Source organism: Cupressus sempervirens, chromosome 6, assembly GCF_028749045.1.
Source record: "Cupressus sempervirens isolate cs-2001-9-10 chromosome 6, ASM2874904v1, whole genome shotgun sequence".
Lineage (NCBI taxonomy): Eukaryota > Viridiplantae > Streptophyta > Pinopsida > Cupressales > Cupressaceae > Cupressus > Cupressus sempervirens.
This window is the reverse complement of record NC_143123.1, coordinates 216,519,771-216,542,581: the sequence shown is the minus strand read 5'-3', so window position 1 is coordinate 216,542,581 and position 22,811 is coordinate 216,519,771. Positions and strand designations below refer to the sequence as shown.

The window sequence follows — 22,811 nt, the reverse complement described above, 5'->3', positions numbered from 1 at the left end:
TACAGATGCAACGTGTTTTGGAGACCAGTTTGGTGTAGGCACATGACAAATGTGGAAGTGGTGTGACGAAAAAAGATCTATCCTGTTATAGTTAGTCACTGTTAGTGTATGCTATTTCGTTAAATTGCCTCGGATATTTTGTAATTGTTGTCCAAAGATTTTGTTAATCATCTCAAATATTTTGTACAAGTAGTGAAGCTTGTAGAGCATTTGGAAAACCATAGTGGCACTAAAGCAGGTGTATGATTTTTGTTAATTTCAACTTCCGTTCCATGCTCCCAAAGAACACTAAGCAATAAAGTGTGACCAAAATGTTGCAACTGAAAGACTCAATTGCCTTAAGCACAATAAATGAATTCAATCAAAATTTAGTAGAAACCCTTTTTAAAGGACTAGCTATAAGGAACAATTTCCAGTTCAAGGTATCTTCACAATAGATATTCAAGAAATCAACTAAACAAATCTACTAGGAGAACACCAAAGTGTGTGTGAGAACACATTGCCTTTCTCACAAATTGGAATCCCTTTAAACCAGACTACCCAAAGAAAACTAAGCAACTGCTATTAAACAACTTGGGTCAAATGAGTCAAGACAAACCTACACACCTAAACTAAAGTGACTTAAAGGAAAACTAACCTAGACTAGTTGAACCAAATGGTCCAACACAAACCTACTATAACCCTCTTGAGCCAAATGGTCCAACACAAACCTACTATAACCCTCTTGAGCCAAATGGTCCAAGACAAACCTTCTCTATCTGTGTACAAGACTCCCGAAAGGGTGACACTGACTAGACTGATATATACACTTACTCTAACATAGTCTCTCAAATTGTTCAAGAGTAACAAGGCTTGGGTGATGGTTCTCAATTTTACAAATCTATCCTTGTACTCTAAAAAAATATTTATTACCCCACTTTCAAACTCAAGAAAATTGTTATGCAAGATCAATAGTTGAGGCAGTTTGCATGGTACACTGTCAATCCAAATGCAAGTTTTCTTTCCTAAACCTCCATAATCAAAACAATAACTTTCAAAATTTTCAACATTAGAAGCAAGGAAAGAAACAACCTAGCATGTCTCAAGTGGTAATCCATGTTGAGATCCTTGTTGATCATCCTCAGCTTCAAGAGGTCGCAGTTGGTGGTGGATTTCGCCTCTGGTTTCAACATCAAACTCTCAGGTGGCTAAGGAAGGATCAACATTGCAATCAAACCCATAAAATATTGCATACAGAGGCCTATCCTTATACAACATGAACCATGCATCCTTGTGAACATTGCCAAGTACATCCTCAAAAATCAAGGACTCCTTTATACTTTCAACTTCAAATATCTCCCAAAGTTGATCAAATGATAAGTCCCACTCTAGCACCAATCCAAATTGTTCTTCATCATCTTTGGCCATGGTGTCGCATGTAGATATCTCTTTAGGAACAACTTGCAATTCTCTATGTAGAATCTCATCAATCTTACCCTTTTCAAAACTAGAAAGAAGATCATCACCAAACATCCTCACAAGATCATCAAATTCAATCTCAAGTGGTGAATTCTAGTGGCAAATGGAATTAGTGATTCGGTTGTTCATACCTAGCCAATGTCATCCCTATATGGGCAATGTATCTATGTTACTTAAAATTATAAACCCTCTAGTTAATTGGTAAATCCGGATCCATTATTCATTTGTGATTAGACTTGTGTGTTTGTGCATCTAGGAATCTGCAATGATTGTGGCAGTTATTAAAATATTGCGTTCTAATAGTTTAATGGAATTTTATATTTCATTTAATTTATTTTAATTTGCCGGCTAATTTGCCATAGTTAAATTCCAAGCAACTGGAATTGCCAAATTTATTTTGGGTTAAGGGAGCTAATTAGATTATTTAATTTAAATAATCTAACTTATATGTCACTTTGTAAAAGTGCGTATATTGGCTAAAAGAGAGATTATTCTCACTTCTTACTTTAGAAATTCAAGCTTTTGGAGCAAATCCTCCAAAACCCTCTTGTGAGCATTTAGAGATTTGATCGTTGGGGGAGCTATGCTTGTGGGATCAACGCAAGAGTAAGCCCATATATTCAGAGTGGGAAATGCCTCCTTTGCCGATTGTCTCATCAACTTTGGCGCCTCCATTATTTTCTAGCATCAGTTTGCATTTTTGTCCTTTTGGCTGTACGTTAGGGCTTTTCCAGTTTAATAGTTTTGGCTGATTCCAACTACTTTTTTATTGCTTTAGGGTTGAGAACTAGTGTTCCCCTCCGTTTTCATATGTTTATTTGGCCCAGTTGGGCATGTGTGAACAAATTGGGGGTTTGTGGCCTTGAAATTTAGAAGCTTTGATCCATTATGCTAGTCCTTTTTGCATACGAGCTTGGAACTCAATTTTTATTTGATTTTTGGGAGTTCGGCAACCATTTGGATAATGGGTTTTAATTACATCGATTTTTGACAACATTGAATTTTGAGCAATTTTCACTTTGCCTCATTATGCGTGCCACCCAATTTTCTTGGGTATTTCTTGGCATTTGTTTCAATCGTGGATCTGGAATACAAGTTAGGTTTCCAATCCAACCATAATTTTACTTTACTATCATTGGTAATCATGTCGAATTCGTACTCCTCGATATAGGCTGGTTGAGTGAGATTGTTTTACTTGTTTCATTTGTTGTATTTCTCATATCCAACCCTTGCATTGGTATTATGTGATTACATTCGTGAATTTGGTTGTGCCAACACACGAGCACATGCGCGTGTGTATGATAGGATCTTGCAAGATCTGAACTCCCAGATAGAGGGATTGTTCATTTGGGGGTTGGGTTGGGAACTTGCATTGCCTTTGGGCACTCATCGTCTGATGAGCATGGGTGCACTCATCGTGTGATGAGCATGGGTATGTAGGGTAGGCAGTGGATTGGCTTCTCTCGTATACCTAGTGTATATTCCGACAAGGTAGCATGAAGAAGTTCTAACAAGTGATAACTAAATTAATAACTAGGTAATAAAACTTAATGATAAGATAAGAAAACACTTGTATGATTAATCCGAGGGTGTGTGCCAGTGTGATTAATCCGAGGGATTCATTCCACATCGGTGTGATGGTTTCCCGAGGGATTCATTTCGCACCAAATCTAGCTTAGGCTTTCTGATGCCAACCGACATACATTCCACTTGAGTCCCTACATAGTTATCCTTAGTGGGTCTGAGCAGTGACCTGTTGTATTACATTGGTTTCATGAGCATATTGATGTTGGTATCATACTTGATTGGCATGTGTTAGCCATGGGTGTTTTTCTTATGTGATTGTGGTTGATTCATTATCTCCATGAGCACGGTGGGGTGTGGGCATGCGGGTACCACGTGGTTGGGTGGCATAGCTACCTATACCACTACTGCGCGTTGGTGTACAGAGACAATCTACTTCTAGTTTGACGCTAGTGTTGGATGTTCACATGGTACTTCAATGTATTCGGAGTATGTTTCCTAGTGATTTGTGCTTTACTTTGGATGCATTTGATATCATGTTTAGATGATGTTTGGTATGTTACTTGATACATTTCTTTATCCTGATGTTGTATCACTGCTTAGTTGAGATTTTACCACTGCTTTGGATTACTGATGCTATTGGTAGATTAGCATGTTAGATGTTTCTTGTTTCTTGTTTCATGTGATGTTATTGGATGGTTATTGGAAGAAAAATCTCATGAGACAACTTGATACTGCGGTGTATCCGAAGTATGTTTCCTGGTGATTTATGATTTACTTAGAATGCATCTGATATCATGTTTAGATGATGTTTAGTATGTTACTTGATGCATTTCTTTATCCTAATGTTGTATCACACTGCTTAGTTGAGATTTCTTACCACTACTTTGGATTAGTGATGTTATTGGTAGATTAGCATGTTAGATGTTTCTTGTTTCATGTGATGTTATTGGATGATTATTAGAAGAAAGATCTCATGAGACAACTCCAACGATATTGTTGGGAAATTGAGATTCATGCTCAGGAGTATGCTTAGGATCCTTGGGATCTCATGATGCCATTATGGTAGGGAGGAAACATGAACAGTTGTATTGAGCTGGTTATATCACATGTGTGTTCTTTCCTTTTCACTACGATGTTGTTTATGCTCACTCATTTCATATATTAATGATGTTGGTTAGATGGATGTATATTATTGCTATGTGTATTTTAGCATTAATCAAGTTCTTAGATTTACTTCTATGATCTCGAGTGATCATTCCTCGATTTACGTGGATCTAGTACTCCCCAATGTGTAGGTTTCATGTTTTCACACGTTCCTTCTTAAATTCTTTTTTGTTGTCGATTTTCTGTCACCTGGGAAGAGCATTCTCTCATGCGAGTATGAATATACTCATTGGAAGAGCGAAGTCTCGTGCAAGCCTAGTTGGGTGTCTTGCCTGGTTTGTAAAGAATACTCACCCAATAGCCAATCTTGACTTGCGCAAGCATTCAGGCTATTCTGTCGCATGGAAAACAATGATTATTTGCACACACTTCACAAAGATGTAGCTTATACTTTTGGATACCCTTTTAGGTCTTGCATCTTCCTAGATCAAAACAGATCAGTATCAAGGTGTATAAAATATATCATTTAATTTTATATATGCAACTATTCATTTGAGATAGGCTTCAGGCCTCCAGGAGTTAAGATAAAGATTCTAGAAAATTCAAGGCTTAAAGATTTCAGACTTAGCCAATTTCAAGATTCATCATTTGTCTTTCAACATGGTGTCTAGTAGATGAGTGGTTGTACCTTGAGTCATCATCTTGTTTAGGACCACTTGAGGGTCTCTTCTTACTATTCCTTATTATGTTATGATTAGTTGGAAATGGACTTGTACATTTAACCATGCTAGGAACTTCTATTTTAGGCTTAAAAATAACATGTTGTTTGGGATTGTTAGTTAAGTATTTCCCTCTTGAGATCAGTGGATGTTATTCAGATCTCCTTTGAGTATTCTCATGATTCGTGGGTCTTTGAGTCTTAGTTATGATTTAGTGTTTCAGGATCTTTGGAAGGGTTTGCAAGACTTCCGCTGGTGTAGGTGGACATGTGAGTTTGGCCGCATTGCCTATTTTATTATCTTGATTAGATGTTTCATTCTTGCACTTGGTTACTTTATGTTGTTGCTAAGTAACTTATCTTAAAAAACAAAATATTCAGTGTATGTGATATCCTTGTGTTCCAAGGACCTCCGAGCGGGGCATTACACTACTTCCTTCATGATATCCTTTAGCACACCCCCCCAAAAGAACATGGCAGCAATTACTTATCAATTTGCTCTTCATACCTTGATTCATCTATGATAACTTGCAATTCTTTGTTCAATGCAACCATTTGACTATCTTGTTCCCAAAGGGCATGTAAAATTGCTTGCAATTCATCCTCAAGAATTCATTCTTGTAGCACGAGGGAAAGTTTACCAAAGATCACCTCCTCAAAATTATGATGATCGCCTTCCAGTTCTTCAAGATGTTTATCTTTTCCTTCTATGCTTCCCCTTCCTTAAATAAATTCTATTGTCTTCTTAATTTTCTTGCCAACCCATTCTAATGAAGTGATGTGTGAAAGTTCTTCCTCTTGATTATTATTGTCATTATGTTCAGCCAAGCTTCCTTGATGCAACTGATTTCTTTCTTCAACATTTGGTTCCCAACTTGAGTGATGACTTCTACCTTCCTTTGACATCCAACTTGGGAGCTGAAACAAATCCTAGCTGCCCCCACAGATATTTTCTCATGCCAACTCATTTGAGACTTGATCAAGTCAATGGTGTCTTGAAAAGATGTGCAAGTGGATTCCTCGTGTGAAAGGTTATGCACACTACACCAAGTATTTCCTCTATATACAATCCTTGGTTTCCTAACGATACCATCTTTGAACTCAAGAAACTCTTCATTTGAATTGACAAGTACCATAGACTCACATGCTTATGAAAAAGAAATTCTACCTTGTAATGCCAAGTCCACCCTCAAGAAAAATATCAAACGATGCATCTCCTCATGTTCAGTGGTGTCATGTATCCTACACATCCCAATGCTACAAGTTGAGTCAAATCACATGGATGTAACCATTTACTCAAGTCAAACCAAATGGGAAGAACATCCACCTACCTATCCATTTGAGAAACCTTTATATTTTTATTATTTTTATTTTTTCAAGATTTTCACTTTTTTGGGATTTTTGCTTTTAAAGAGATCTCCTATCTTGAATGTAATTGAAAGCTCATTTGTTGACAACTCCATGAATGAACTTTGTTCGAGCCCTTCTTCTAGCGCCAATTTATGTTGGTGTGAGTCTTATTCCACTACAACATATAGAATCAAATACTAAATGCTTCAAGGAGAAACACCAAACATTTAATCCTCTCTTGATATAGGTCATCTCTCATGCTAAGCTCGCAATGTAAGATCATGAAATGACTTCAAATTCCCCTCTATTGTGGATACCCACTCAGTGAAATAATGTGATTCGTTGGTTATCACAAAGGGACTTACATTATTCATTCAATGGATATCAACTCTTGCACTTCTAAAGATTTGGTTTTACAATGTGCAATGGAAATATAGTTCAAGTTTCCACTTCAACTCCAACTTAAATTTCTAACTTCTATTTCTACTTCTACTATGAATGCAAGGAATCATGGATGAACTTGGACTATACTAGGTTTAATCTTGCCAACTAGTGCAAGCTTCTAAGGATATGCTCAAACAATTTTCAACTCAATATCTACCCACTCCAATACCATCAATGGATGCAAACTGAAGATTGGATATCAATTGAAGTTAAGTGCATTAAATCGTTGGCTTACCACACAAGGCACTCTTACCATCAAGAAGAGACTAGTGGCCTGAAGTTGTCAAGTCATTCAAGTGAACACCCATAATGACTTCCATCCAACTGAACCCTCTAAGTAACATGAAATGAAATCCTAAACTAAGTGAGGAAATATGGATCATCGTACGATAATACAAATTTGATCACAACAATTCACCATGCAAGACACAATAATGAAAACTAGAGTAGATTTGGCATTATAATCTCCAACAAGTCCCTCCTTTACAAATGAGAGGGTGGGGTTAATATAGGAGCCCCACTTACAATGAATGACCAAGATTGATTTGAAATCAAGGGCTAAGACTAATCCACATAAGCCCTATTTAGGGTTTCATAACCACCTGCTAAAAGCATTAAATGCTCACCCAATTACAAATAAGCACCACCTTGTGGGTCAATTAGAACATTACATTGCCTTCTTGGACCAATAAGAAAATTCAAATCTACAACAACTAGATAAGGATCAACGACACTTGGACCAATGAGAAGAGAGCACTTGTAGAAGAAGCCATTGCCTTGCAGACCAATCTAAATATTTGAGTTGAAATTATTATTGCAAAATCTTCTAGTGTGCTGCTATATTGTTGTATCAAAATTGCAAAACCTCAAGAACAAAAAAAAAAAAAAATCAATTCTTCAGCACAGATTGTTTGAGAGCTAGTTAGGCTATTACAGTGGTATCAGAGCAATTTCCTACCATCCTGTGGGGTAGGAAAGTTATTTTATTTTCAGATTTATTGTTGCATTTGGAATGACCAGCACTCTAGCATTTTCTAGCCATGGACAAACATAGGAGGACTGGTAGTTCTAGAAGTCGGTGGAGTAATGAGGAAGTTAGAACAAAAATGAATACTTTGTAGGAGAGTATGGAGAAACTTAAGCTTCATCAACAGAGGTTGGCAGAGAGCTTGTCAGATCTAGAGACAGTTGAGAGGGCAGTGAGGTATATGGTTTCTACATTTAGAAGGCCGATATCGAAGTTGGAGGGAAGGAAGCTTGAGTTTTCTCTGACGGGTGTCTATGATGCAGATGTACCTATATTTAGTACAACACCTGCTAATCCTATCTATAGTGTTGATGATGGACTTATTTCACAGGGACATGTGGTTGTGTCAGTGGCAGCGGAGAATAGTGGCACAGAGCTTCAGTAGGCTGAGGCTCCTAGAGTTGTTGCTATAGTTGGTGTAGAGATGGTCGATGCAGTTGTTGCCACTGATACTTCTTGCTCTCTCAAGGAGGGGATTATTATTGGAGATTCATATGAGTTATCATAGTGTTGCTCCAGTACAGGAGGCAGTTGCTTCCTCAAGTGGGACTGATGCATGTATAGAGTCATCCAACTGTGATGTTTGTGATGTGGGTGTTACAACAGAGTCAGTAGATGTGGGTTCATGCTCTAGTGTTATTGATTCACAACCTGGCATAGAGTCATGTGTGCAGAGTCAGGTGACGGCAATCGAGGCTTTGTCAAATGATGGGGATGCAAATAGTATGGACACATCTGATGACCCATTTGATGATGCTATAAGTTGCACTGGATATGACACCCCTTGTCAAATATTGGGTGATGACTCCAAGGATTTTTTTGATGGGTCCCAGGATCGATGTTTACAGGATCTTACAATTGAGGTGGAAGTTGAGACATGCGAGGAGATCGATATTGCGAAGGCTTCCATTTCTTTGAATGTGGAGTTGGTTGAGGTACATGGTAATTGTATCTCAGATGCAAAATTGTGCGAGGACAATAGCACATGTATGAGCGATCTTGTGGTGGAAGGTTCTGAGTGAGCTTCCTATCACAATGTAGTTAGTGAGACAAAGAGCTTGCATAGGAGTCAAGGGGTTACAGAGGCATCATGTAACTTGTCAGCTAAAAGTGAATGATAATGACATTACTTTAGCTCTTGAGCATTATGATGCTAGCTAAGTATGGTTAGGGTGCTCCTGTGTCAGATGAGCATGGTGATAGTAGTCGTTCTCTAGTAGAGGTTCATGCGCTTCGAGAGGCTATCAAGATCTTGAAGCATAGTTACTCTTAGTTGCTGACAGGGATTACCTTTTGGAGTGGGGTAGCACCTGTTATGACATGTTAGGGAAAGAGGAGGAGGTGGCTGAGCTCACCCAGGAGATTGAGGTGAGTGTAGACTCTCTTTAGTATACTCAGTTGGCTCTTCAGGAGTCACAATCACAATTGGATGAGGTTACCGTGGACTTAGAGTGAGTACAGTCTACATTAGCCCTAGACCCTATTCAGTTACATATTGTGGTTGGTGATGTGAGTTTGCTTCTATGGTTGGGAATAATGGACATGATAATGTGGTCAACACATTCATCCAGCATATGGGTGCAATAGGTACGGAGGAGGTGAGAGCATCAGTGGAGACGAGCTCTCATGCTGATTTGCTTTTTTCTGTTGGAAACGAATCTATTTCTTCATTTCATACAGCTGGTACCATTAGACAGTTGGCACTACCACATTTTCAGAAGGATCAATTGTAGGTCGCAGGGGAGCAGGTTGATGCTTCCACACATAATTTCTACTACACAGAGTCTTTCATGGAGTATCTTTTGGAGAGTTTAGATGTGCGGGAGGATTCATACAGAGTGTCTGAGGGTACTCTCATCCAAGGCTCTCATGCTATTCAGAGGTTGGAAAGATTGTAGAGACTCTGTCTACTATGCTTCCCCACAGGGATTTTGAGGTTGGGTTTGTTGAGAGGATTGCCTAGGATCTTGCCCGACTGGTAGTTAGGAGCCTGAGATTGGAGCCATCTTCTAATTCCTAGGCTAATACTAATGAGCCCTTGATAGAGATTGGGAGTTGTTATTGGCATTACACTATGAGGAGCGCTCATCACTGTTCTTTTGACCCACAAGTAGAGGATTTGGTTCATGTCAATGTGGGTTGGCTCCAATTTCATACCATCTATTATGGGATGGATTAGCACCATCTTCTATGGATGGGATCAACAACTACAAGTCAAACCACTTGCAGGATCCACATACCCAGGACACTTTATCAGTGGTTGGAGATCATGATAGTGATTTAGATACCTATGGTTATTACTGTCTCCACAGTGCAGTTGGGTGTGTGTGTCAGTTTGATTGGAACTTAGGTATGGACAAAGTTGGTATTTCAGTAGGGTTGAGTTCCGATGAGTTATTGCCTTCATCAACACCTAGGGTCAGTTTTTAGATGATTTTGATGGTGATGTTCGTTATTTGGGTATTGGTGCTATAGGAGTTGCTTGTACATGACATGGATAGTACGCAGTTCTACCCATGGATAGTACAGACTACTAGGACTCTTGTATCTATCCATAGACGGAAAAAGCTAGAGTGTTGGTCACTCCGAAAACAACATATCTGTAATTAAAAAATATTTTCCTACCCCACAGGATTGCAAGAAATTGCTCTGATACCACTATAAGAACCCCAACCAGTTATAACTTCATCAAACACCAAATTCTTTTATAATTCAGTTCTTTGACATTTCGTCAAACACTTTGCAAGCAAGCTTTGATACCACCGTAATGAGCCCGGCTAGCTCTCAAACAATCTGTGCCAGAGAAATGATTTCCTTTTTTTTGTTTTTGAGGTTTTGCAATTTATGAAACAACAATATAGCAGAAAAATAGAAGATATTACAATAATTATTTCAACTCAAATATTTGGATATTAAATAGGGAATATACAACTGAAAATTCCAGATTTTAATATCAACTTAGATACTAAGTATTTTCACAAAATACGAACAACCCAATTGATAAAATATCCCCTATTATCTAAATCAACAATAATCAGAAAAATTAGAAGTTACAATCCATGAACTTACAAGTAAGACATGCCTTGAAACCCTTTGAAATGAAGTCTAGCAACAACAAAAGAATTCTCCAACAAACAAATGCAACTACAGATATGTAAAACGTTGCTTCCAAAGTACAAATAGGAAATAACGCCTAGCAACAAATATAAATGGGTGCTCAACCAACTCCAAATTAACCAGCACCCAACCACTTCTCAGCAAGAGTAATAACAGTATAAGAAGGCGCCAAATTCCAAATTCCCAACACCACAGTATCTCCCAACCAAACTGTATACAGCAATGGAGATAAAGACCAATTCTCAGAAAACTAATTCACAATAACTCAGCTGTGAATTACAATGAACTTCTCAAGAACAAACCCTTATACTTCAACAAGGGCACAGAAAAAATTAGGCTTCAGAAACTTTACAAAGACGACGAAGCAAAATAAGATAATCAAATAATTGGATGCTTTACTCATCAAATGGGCTCATATTTATAACCTCCAAATGGTACAAAGTTTCCCAAATGAACTTCACTTAAGAAGCTTCCCACACACAACATTAAAATATAATAAAGTGTCATTAACATAATTTATTAATTGTTTTTGGCTCCAAAAAATAACCTTTTCCACCATAACTTAATATTTTGACATGCAAGGCCATTGTTTCTTGTTCCCACGATTTAAAACTTTTCGTCTTGGTTCCAACGAGCTATGATACTAAGGTGACCAACCAACAACACCAACAAAAATAGCAACCTCAGCATATTTAGATGAATAATAATAATAATTCACCCGTCTTGCGAAAACAACTAAAGAAGCATCAGAATTGAAATCTGATAAGACCAAAGTGATCGTAATGATGAAAGATGATGAATGAACCTGACAAGGTGACTTACTATAAATAGATGCTCCCTCTAAGATTCTTGGAGCCCAAACTGGAAACTGAGAGCATCACACAACTCCTCTAACTAAACTAAGCTCATCAGAACCAACAGTTTGACTTACTATAAATAGCAAGTCCCTCAAATGGAGCCAAAACACACCATAGGCTACTGAAAAGCCTATAACCCCACAACTGAGATCCTCAAATCCCATTGTCAGCTCACGAGGATCGCAATGGTGAACTGACCAAGCCAACCATGGGAACCTACTAAAAATAGGGACATTACAAATTTATCTCCGATATTTATCGACAAAAAAAATTTTGCCTTGCCGATAAGTGCTAGAGAATATCAATAGGTTCTACAATATTGATATAAAATATAACTTAAATGTATAAGAAAGGTTACATATTATATTTTATATAAACCATTTAGCCCTCCTCATTGATGGGATTAAATTGACAATCGGGAATTTAACTTGCAAAACTAAAAAATCCGAAGACTAGGTCAAAATCTGGTCATGTCTCAGAATTTCCAATCTCGACAACCCTCAAAATTTGGTGCAAGTCTATATGATTTCCAACTGATTACAAGGTGAGATTCAAGTGCAAAATGAGGAAATGAACTAAGGGGAATGAGTAAAAAGCAATGAAATGGTGATCTTGAGTAGTCAACTTGCAAATGTAAAGTAATCCCAAGAGTAGGTCAGAATCTGACCACTCCTCAAGACTCCAAATCCTATGTCAGAATCCAGCTATCTTAGGATTCTTAGACCCAAGTGACCCAAGATTTCTGACCCCCTTTTCCATGCAAAACCCGAATAGATAGTGAGATTCTGCCCTAGTTCAGAGGCAATTCAACACAAAAATTCAACTTGAAGCTGATAAAAATGATGATAATTGAAGATGAAAGATGGAAGTCAAGTAAAATCTTGAAGGAAAGTGTTCAATTTTGGAAATAAATATGAATAAAATCAGAACTTGGAATGAATTTCAATCAGCTAGGAGTGGAGATCAGATTGAATGGGTCAAAATTCAACCTCCTGTGAGGATTCACAATCCTGACATACCCCAAATTACTGCCCTATTTTACGCAGATTCTAAGTGGCTAAATGGCAAGAATTTAATGTAAAATTGACGAAGAGAACGATGTGATGGAGTAATAAGATAAATGAAGGTCAGGGTGATGACTTTGTAAATGCAAATCCTTGGTAAAATCAGATGAAAATGAAAGAAGATTATTGAAACAGAGAACATAAGTATGTAAACCAAGTGAAAACGATGCAGTCCATGGGATTTGATTGTTCAAGTGGATGAAAAGATAATCCCAAGAGGAGGTCGAAGCCTGACCACCTCTCAAGATTCATAATCTCAAGAGGCCTCAGATTTATGCCTTATGTTCCTAACAAAAACTTGACTACTCCAAAACCCAGCCCAAGTATAGAAGCTATACAATGAGAAAACTTCAACTTCAAGCCGGTTGAAATGGTGAAAAATGAAGGCTAGAAGCAAGGTTGATTATTTTTAGAAAGAACAGAATTTTGAACAAGAAATGGATTGAAATCAAATTGAAAGGTTCTCCAATCAGCTAAAAATACAAATCCCTACCAAAAAATTACAAAGAAAGGATAGAGGGGCAGTTTGAAAAAATCAGACATAATCCTGACGTAGGGTCGGATTCCGACCCTTGTCAGGATTCAAAATATCGATATGGGGTATATTTGTGCCCAAGAAAAGATAGTGGGCCTGAGGTCAAATAATAAATGCTTGAAATCAGAGTGAAAAGAGAAATTGACACTACTGGGCAAACTATTCTAATTGACTTTATGTTTAAGGATAAAATGGTGTTTTAAAATGTGAATTTTGCTAATTAAGCAGGTTGTCCTCTTTAAGGACTAAGGAACACAATTAAGATTTCTGGTTTTTGTTGCAGTTTTTTGTTTGTGTATCAGCTTCTTGTTTATCAAGTTTAATTCAACACGTAATCAGTTTTGAAACTTTAATACAATACTGATTAATAGTAAAAATTATCCCTGTTCAAGTTGGAAGTTTATCTTTTGCAATATGTCATTGTTATAGGATTTATGATCTTCTTGTTTATGTTCAGAGTCTTCTTTCTCTGTTATCCATCTAAACATTTATCATACATTATTATTACAAACATGCTGCAAATCTAAAACTGAAAATAATACATTACATCTGCAATCGTTATCACTGTTCTTGTTTTAAACAACCATTATCATAACTCATATTTTCAGATTTTCGATAAATATTAGATGATATTAAAAAAAGGCCTGATGTACCAAAGTACCCCCATTTCCTATTTTTAAAAATAACTGTACCCGTACCCTAAGTACCCCCGTCCCCATGCAATCTTGATTTAATTTTGGAACCTTGGAATCGTCTTTGTGTATCACATAGTTCGTTTGTTTAGCTCATAGAGGATTTTGTTTAAGAGAGGATAGACCACCTCTAGTATTTTATTCTGGGTTGTCTATGCCATAAAACACACACAAACAATACTAATATCCCAGATCATAAGTAAGTCACAAGATAAACTTGGGAAAGCATTTGAGAAGGAATTCAGACTTTGAAGGGATGTCAACAAGATGGTTGTGGAAATCCATAATACCCAACAGATAAACATGAGAGCCTACAAAAGGAAGCTAAGAAACATTGTGCAGACTCCAAGAAGAACTAGCTGGCACTTTAAGACAGTCATATGGTAGCGCAGAATTTAGCACCAAACATGTTCCTGAACAGGTATGGATGTCGATTCGAGCCCAATCCAATAGGAATACAGTTACAGCACTTTAGCACCAAACATGTTCCTGAGCAGGTATGGATATCAATTCAAGCCCAATCCAACAGGAATACAGGTACAGCACTTGGCCACAAACAGCCTATCCATAAGCTCCTACCCAGTATTTTCCAGATCCAAAAACACAGTTTCACTTGAAATTTAATGACTTTTACAACTCTTGCAACCCTAAAGGTTTCTAGCATCTTCTGCAGGCTTAAATGTCTTTTACAAAATTACAAGTTCTCTAAAGTTAATGATCATAGTGTAATTGACTTCCAAGTTCCTTAAACACCTCCAGAATCAGTTTATTGCAACTCACATATTCCCATGGATGACCAGATTACTGATAGGTACTGATGTCTATGTCAAGGCATGCCTAATTTATTCCTGCATAACTGTCAGGTTTCTGCATAATTGATATATTTCTGCATAAATGGTTTACAGCTGCATAACTGTATAAAATGTCTAACGTTTGACACCCTTAAAACTTTGAAATGATGACATAAACCTATCAGTTACTTGGAGGAGAATTACTGGATAAACTCCAAAGGGGATATAATGCAATTCAATCACAGTTGTTAGAAAAAACATTCTAGAGTGTTTCATTAAGAGGCAACTAGGTAGTTCTCCCTGACTTCACAGCACTTTAGCTCAGCAGTTCACATTTTTTATATTTTTCTATTTACCATTTCAATGTCAAAGATGCAAATGAGACATCTACTATAGCTAAAATACAAATTTTATACAGCACATTCAATTCAAAAGTATACCATTAAGAATTTTCAATCTCTTCTGTAATTCTTTATAACATATGCAGATCAACAAATGAAAAAACAATTTAATCTGTAATTCTCTGTAAATATTATGATTTTTTTAAAGCAGTGAATATATCTGGCAGGAAACGAATTCTTGATAGTTCATGAAAAAGCAACCAATAAAAGGGTATTGACTTATAAATACCAGGTGCCCACTCCATAAAATCAACACCATGATAAGGATTACGATGTAATCCCATATCCTCATACCTATACAAAAAGTAAACAAAAACCAGTTAAAGAGATATTAAATTAGTTTCTATTCAGAAATTAAGAGTTATTCAAGTATTTCCTATCTTTTTCAGGACAATATTCATGACTACATATTCCTCTGCCATACTGTAAAATAAAATCAGATACTGGAACCCTTACGCTGAAGCTAACTCCAACAAATTTTCATCCCTTTGACTAATGGTATCTTTCAGATTCTTCAAAGCTTTGTACCTGTCACACAACACAGTTGGAGCAAAATTATTCTCAACCCCAAATTTCAGTCTCAATCGTACACAGAAGACAGGTACAACAATAAGAGATTAAATTTAATTTATTAGATACATAACAGAGATAAGCAAATACATGAACAGGTCTTTGTATATCCTCGTCTGTCCTGATAGACATCATATAAGGTAATAATAAAGAAACCTGATCTAGAAACAGTCAACTCTACAGCCTCTTGACAAAATTTATTATCCAGATAAGTTTAGCTAACAAAATCAGTGAGGCGTATCTTCACTTCATCAGAATATAAGCATAATTAGTCAGTTGCTTACAGTCTGCATCAGATCTACCTAAAGAATATTAGTACATATATGCACAGCATAAGCTTGCATATACAATACCCTCTTTGCTAGAAAAATCACAGATATGACATATCTCTTAATTATTGCTAATTATGACATTAACTATCACAACCAATAGAGAAGATAGGAATATAATGCAACACATACCATGCAACTTGTTAAAGTATGGTACCAAAGTGCACATTTCCATGTTGAAAGAATAAACAAAGTAAAAAATGTAAATTTTCTGCAAAAAATGAACTTCCAAACTGATATAATGCCTTTCTGAACTGCTGAAGATGGTCTTGAATATATCAGACCTATATATGTGGTGTTACTTATAGTAAAATAATTATTCTGCAAATGTTTTATATCTGCTACAAGTCATATAGGGCAGTAATGCTAAAGGAGCAGAATATGTGTTTTTCGTGTGTCCTTTATCCACATGATTAACCCTTATTTATATGGCACTCAAGAGGCATGTCCTTAGAAAGGACATGACTCTTACCAAGTCGGCCCTTATATAAATTATGAATACCTTGTCAAGATCAGTGTCTCAAGTATACATTAGTTAGTTAGTGAATATACTAACTAAAACAATGCAAATAGAATATTACAATATCTTTCTAAGGAGGACGCCGATTAGGTTTTATATAAGACATCAAAGGCCAATCCTTAAATAAGGATCTTCATGCTTTATTTGATCTTGTACAATCTGCTGTTCAGATCAGTATGATATCACAGTTAGATAGAATTAACACTACCTCTTAACTTGATAATCATACTGAGAGATAACATATCTAGCACCATCAATTAAGATGAATAAGCATAGATTGAAACTCTAAATCTATCTAAATCTTCTAAGCATGTGGTATCATTGAACACATGATACTATGTCATATTACTATACCTGTGATATGACCTATCACTTATGATAACAATATTCCAAGGAATGCAATATATAGGATAAAATCCGGAGAATGATTAAATTCTTCCTTTATCCAAGTTATGACTCATAGGTACTAGAAGGCCTATATCACAATATGATCCTAAGTTAAGATCTACTAGTACACAGGATAAAATCCGGTGAATGATTAAATTTTTCCTTTATCCAAGTTGTGACTCATAGGCATAGAAATGTCTACATCACAACATGATCTTGAACTCATTCAGATCTGACAGTAGTTCTCTATTGTTCAGTACATTATCTTAGAGATCGTCATCTCTCATAATGTCTTTTATACAAATGTTCATTATTTTAGAAATCATCACCTCTTAAATAATTAATACAAATGGTGGAACCCATAACAGTCAATAACCTGACAATAATAATTTTGCTCAAAATTATTTCATTAAAGAATAAAATGAATTATAATTCAACCATACAAAATCTTGCTGAAGTGATCTATCTTCACTCAAGGGAGAGGTTTGGTAAGAACATTCATTGTTTGCTCTGCAGTGCAAATGTATTCTAATTTTACAGTATTCCTATCTACAATATCTCTTACATAATGGTAAGGAATTTCAATATACTTGGACCTGTCATGAAAAATTGGATTCACAGAAAGCTTGATGGAACTCTAATTATCACAATGAATAATAGTACGATACATGGGTTGACCAAATAATCCCACATGTAACTTTCTAAGCCAAACTGCTTCCCAAGAGGCCATAGTTGCGGCAATGTATTCAACTCCTGTCGAACTCTGTGCTATTGATGTCTGCTTTCTGCATATCTAAGATATCATTGCTAAGCTTACACTGAAACAACATCCTAAAGTGTTTTTTCTATCAGTAACACTTCCAACCCAATCTGAGTCTGTGTACCCATGTAAGTCCAAGTCAACTCTCTCATACTTGAGCCCAAAGTTAAGAGTGCCTTGTAAGTATCTCATAATGTGTTCGACTGCAACTATGTGAATCTCCTTTGGCTCACACATAAACTGACTTAAGGCATTAACAGCATAACAAATATCAGGTCTTGTATTTACTAGGTACATAAGAGATCCAATCATCTATATGTAAAGAGTAGAATCTATGGAGGGTGATTCTGCAACTGCTTCCTTAAGTTTGTGTAAATTAGTCTCCATTGGAAAAGACATAGGTCTGCAATTCCACATTCCAAATCTCTTCAACATGTCTAATGTATACTTTCTTTGATTAAGTATGATGTTGTCAATATTCTGTCATATTTCTAGTCCTAGGAAGTAATGAAAGAGTCCTAAATCTTTCATTTCAAATTCTCTGATTAGATCTTTCTTGCATTGATCTCTAAGATGATTATCACCTATTATTAGTAAATCATCAACATATAGTATCAAAATTATCATATCATCTTTATCCTTTTTATAATGGAGATTTGGATCAGCTTCATTCTTGGAGAATCCTAAACTGGAGAGATACTTATCAATTCTTATATTCCATACCCTTGAAGGCTGTTTAAGCCTACAAAGACTTTGGAGTCATGTGTTTCAAATCCTTCAGGTTGTTCCAAATATACCTCTTTTGTAATCTTTCCATTCAGAAATGTTGTTTTCACATCCATCTGATATACTTTCCATCCCTTTGGTGTTGCAATAGCTAGGACTGCTCTTACAGATGTGTATCTAGCAACTGGAGTAAAGGTTTCTACATAATCAATTCCCTCCTTCTAAGAGAATCCCTTGGCTACAAATCTGGCTTTATATTTTTCAATGCTACCGTCAATAGCATGCTTGATTTTAAATATCCACTTAGAAGAAACAACAAATTTTTCTTTAGGACTTGGAACCATTTCCCAAACATCATACTTAATAATGGATTGGTATTCTTCCGTCATAGCATCCTTCCAAGTTGTATATTTAATAGCATCTGAAACATTGGTTAGTTTTGATTTAGATAAATTACTCATGTTTGTTGCATAACTAGAAAATCTTTTGGATCTTTTCCTTTCTCTGAAGGTTCCAGCTGGTGCAACGAAGTCTTGTGCTTCCTCTATAGTCTTAATAGCCCAAAGTGGTCTTTTCTTAGGATTTTGAGTTTCCTCAAGATTAATATTTTGAATTTCATCTTCAATTTCTTCAATGTTCTCTCTCTAAAACTCATATTTATGATTTTCTTCAGAACTACGTATATGTGTAGGATCTTCAAAACTAAGCGCTCTTTTGAATGCTAAATCTTCTTCAAATATTACATCCCTACTATGTTCAATATCTTTCTGACCAAATATGAAAACTCTATATGCCTTAGATGTTTCACTATACCCGACAAAAATACCTTTCCTCTCTGAGGGTTCTAACTTAGTTCTCTTTTCTTTTGGAACATGTATGTATACTGGACACCCAAATATCCTAAGATGACTTATATTTAGTTTAACCTTAGAAAAGACTTCTTTAGGAGTTTTGTCTCTAAGGTGGGAGTGAGGACTTTTGTTTTGGATATAAACAGCAGTACAAGAGGCTTCTGCCCAAATATAATATTCTAAATTTTGATCAAATATCACAGCTCTTGTTGATTCTATAATTGTTCTATTCTTCCTTTCTGTTACCCATTTTGCCGTCGGTTATAAAGGACGATATACTCCTTAATTCCTGCTACTTTACAAAAATCTTTAAACAAATCTGAAGTATATTCCCCTCCATTATCAGTCCTAAGAGTTTTAATTTTGTGTCCTAATAAGTTTTTAGTTAAGGTTTTGAATTCTTTAAATCTCTTAAGGATTTCTTTTAATTCTTTACATTTTAAGAAGTAAATCCATGTTTTCCTACAGAAATCATCTATAAAACGTATGTAGTACCAGAATCCTCCGAGAGAAGGAATAGAACCAGAATCTATCATGAGCCCAAAATAAAAGGATATATGAACTTTCAAATAACATATTATACAATGATAATATCATAATCTATTATATAATAGTGATATATTTGACAATATAAAAATAAAACAATATATAAGATTATAGCATAATTGTAATATAAAATATTATAGTATAATAATAATAATAATAAGTTAAATAAATTAAATAACAAATAAATATTTTGATTATAAATGATATCAAATACCAATAATAACTTTATAATGTGCCTACATAGGTTATATTATGAAATGGACTTATTCAAGGATAATATTATAATATAATTGAGAATTATAAATAATATATAAAGAAAGTATACTACGTAATAGTATTAAGAATAATGATATTACTAATATTATTATTAATCTAATATATAATATGTTATAATTACATTATAAATCAATAAGATGATAACATATCTAACTATTATCATATTTGGATATAAATACTATTGATAACTAAAGGTAATGAATTTATTAATTAATCAATATAATATTATATCTAATATGGTTCAACCATTAATATAAAATGATAGTACAATATAAATATACAAATATAAAAGTAAATAATCTAATATTATGTAATATATCATTAATATAATAGTATGACATAGAATTAATAATACAATAAATAAATACAATTAATTATTAATACTAATATATGAGGATCAGCGATTATAATTAGCAATGGATAAGTTTGTCAATACAAGAAAGAATGACAATTAAAGACTATAGGAAATTAGATAATATTGTATCATCACATTCATAAATGAAGTAGAGGTCAGCGACTAATATTGGCCCAAACACATTGGAATACTAACAAAGACTATTAAGTCGTTCTAAACAAAGCTATAAAATAGTTGAAAAATAGTGATCCACCACAATTAAGATATACGGGAAGAATAGAAAATTGTTAGTCATCAGTTAGTGCTAAGAGGCAGAAGTCAACCAGTTAATATATAATTATGCAGTGATCTATTAATAAGGAGAACTAACCAATTTACATAACACCATAACAATCGATTATGGCATGGTGCAATTATAGAAGAGACATGTCTACTACTAGAAAGAGATGCAACCATGGGTTACCATAAGATATTTAGGGAAGTTTAATCCTGCTCCATTGGGATCATGGAAGATTAGAGATAAAAAAATATTGCTTATACTGAATACATCAGAAAAAAAAGGATTCAGATGCTAAGGGCAGATCAAGAAGAATAATTCCATTTGATAAAAGAGGTTGATCTAAGACATCAATCTGATATGAGAAATCAGACTTCAGATATGAATGGAGTTGTTGGCGTTGCATCCATAAGTTTGTATGGAACCTAAGAACTTATGCATTCAATCTGCCTGTGTGCAATAATAGATAATAGTGCATTAGATACCCCGTTATATGCACTACCAACTATTGATTGCAATAGGGTTTAAACTTACATCATGTGTTACCTATGTGCATATATTTATTCCATAAAGATAAAGATTAAGATTAAATTTATTAATGCCCAATGAGTGACCACAAATAGGTCAAAGGGATTGAGGAAACATACAAAGGAAATCCAACAACAAGAATAGCAAATGGTTGCCAGAAACCAACCAAGAAAAGAGAAAGGTTGGATATAAACAATGGACCCCCAAATTGGGTTCATTACAAATGGTATCAGAGCAGGATTTCTTGCCAACCTGTGAGATTAAAAGGGAAGCCCTTCAATTATTTGAGCAAATGCAGCAATCAGGATTTTGGCCTACTTAGAAGCGCTAGAGTATGGAAGACAGAATCACACCCAAATAATCAAATCTAGATAATGATATATGGTTATGGTATAACCTAAGTGCAAGAGTACAATACCTGAGAAACTCTGTAAGAACATCAGTTATGATCTACGTAACAAACAAATGGTCTGAAAATGCTTCACAACAGCTATTAATGACATATCGGGCTGATTTTTCCTAGCAAATATGAATTAATCCAAAATGAAACTTTCATTAAATCTTTATAACCAGTGCCAAAAGTTCTTACCGAGTCAAGACAAGAACGTCTCCTAAAAAATCATGGCAATTTGGCATCTTTGAAGAAATATCAATAAACATTGTGCGCAATTCCTTGATGAAATTCTACTGTAGAGTTCTTGAAGCTTTGTGTTTATTTGCATGGCAAACTGATAACCATATATACAGATATCAACATTGAGAAGCTAATAGTTTATGGCCATGCAAAGACAAAAATATGCATAAATGAAATAACATTACCAACAAGGGGAAGAAGAAGTTGAACAACAAAGTGCTCCATCCCAAGTACTTATAACTATGCCGCCTGCATCAGAAATATCAGAAATGGTGATTCAGCATACAAATGATAGGAGCTCAAAGAGGAGTGACAGAGAATAGCATTGTTCGAGGTTGCTCAAATTTTGTGATAGAAATATAGTATGTGACTGTATATATGGATTCCAAGCTCTACGGAGAACAAACATAGAACTAGGTCCTACCAATTTACCAGAGACAACTGAGCTCACTGAAACAGTTGAAGATGCAAATGAAGATGCTCCCTCACAAACAGGTGAAATTGAAACTGGAAATAAGGAATGAGGATTACAAGAGAGCGTGAAAGAGCTTGTGAGTTCGCAACTATGTATTGTATTGTCAAAATGATATTGTCAAATTTATCACATAATAAGAATATTGTTGATCGGTCCCAAGGAAATCAGAAGGCCTTGGTATTAAAGAAAAAGATCCTATTTGTAGTTTTCATACCATCTACTTCCCAAATAGAAAAATGATAACCCGGACATTGTTCACAAATTGTGAACTATTAATTGAGGAGGCATACATGACAGACAAGAGAAGCAAATGCCAATACTAATTTAGATATATAATTTCCATTCTAAGAAAGGGAGAATATGTGGAAATATAAGGGAGTTTAATAATAATAAAAGAGGGAACAATGTGATATATGAAACCAGAGAAATAGTAAGGAACACGATGCAAGCAGAGGAAAAGGTATTAGTATAGGCCCCACATCCAATGGGGCA

At 35.4% G+C, this 22,811-nt stretch overlaps 1 protein-coding gene across 1 annotated transcript in view; it reads right to left on the bottom strand.

The window, feature by feature from the left end:
- Positions 1–22,811, bottom strand: part of EMB2729 (Alpha amylase family protein) — a 326,562-nt gene that overhangs the window by 266,012 nt on the left and 37,739 nt on the right. The window contains exons 2-3 of the mRNA XM_089787516.1: positions 15,542–15,613; positions 15,315–15,379 (exon numbers count right to left, since the gene is read on the bottom strand). Coding sequence (XP_089643642.1) covers positions 15,315–15,379; positions 15,542–15,613 — 137 coding nt within the window. The remainder of the gene's footprint in view (positions 1–15,314; positions 15,380–15,541; positions 15,614–22,811) is intronic.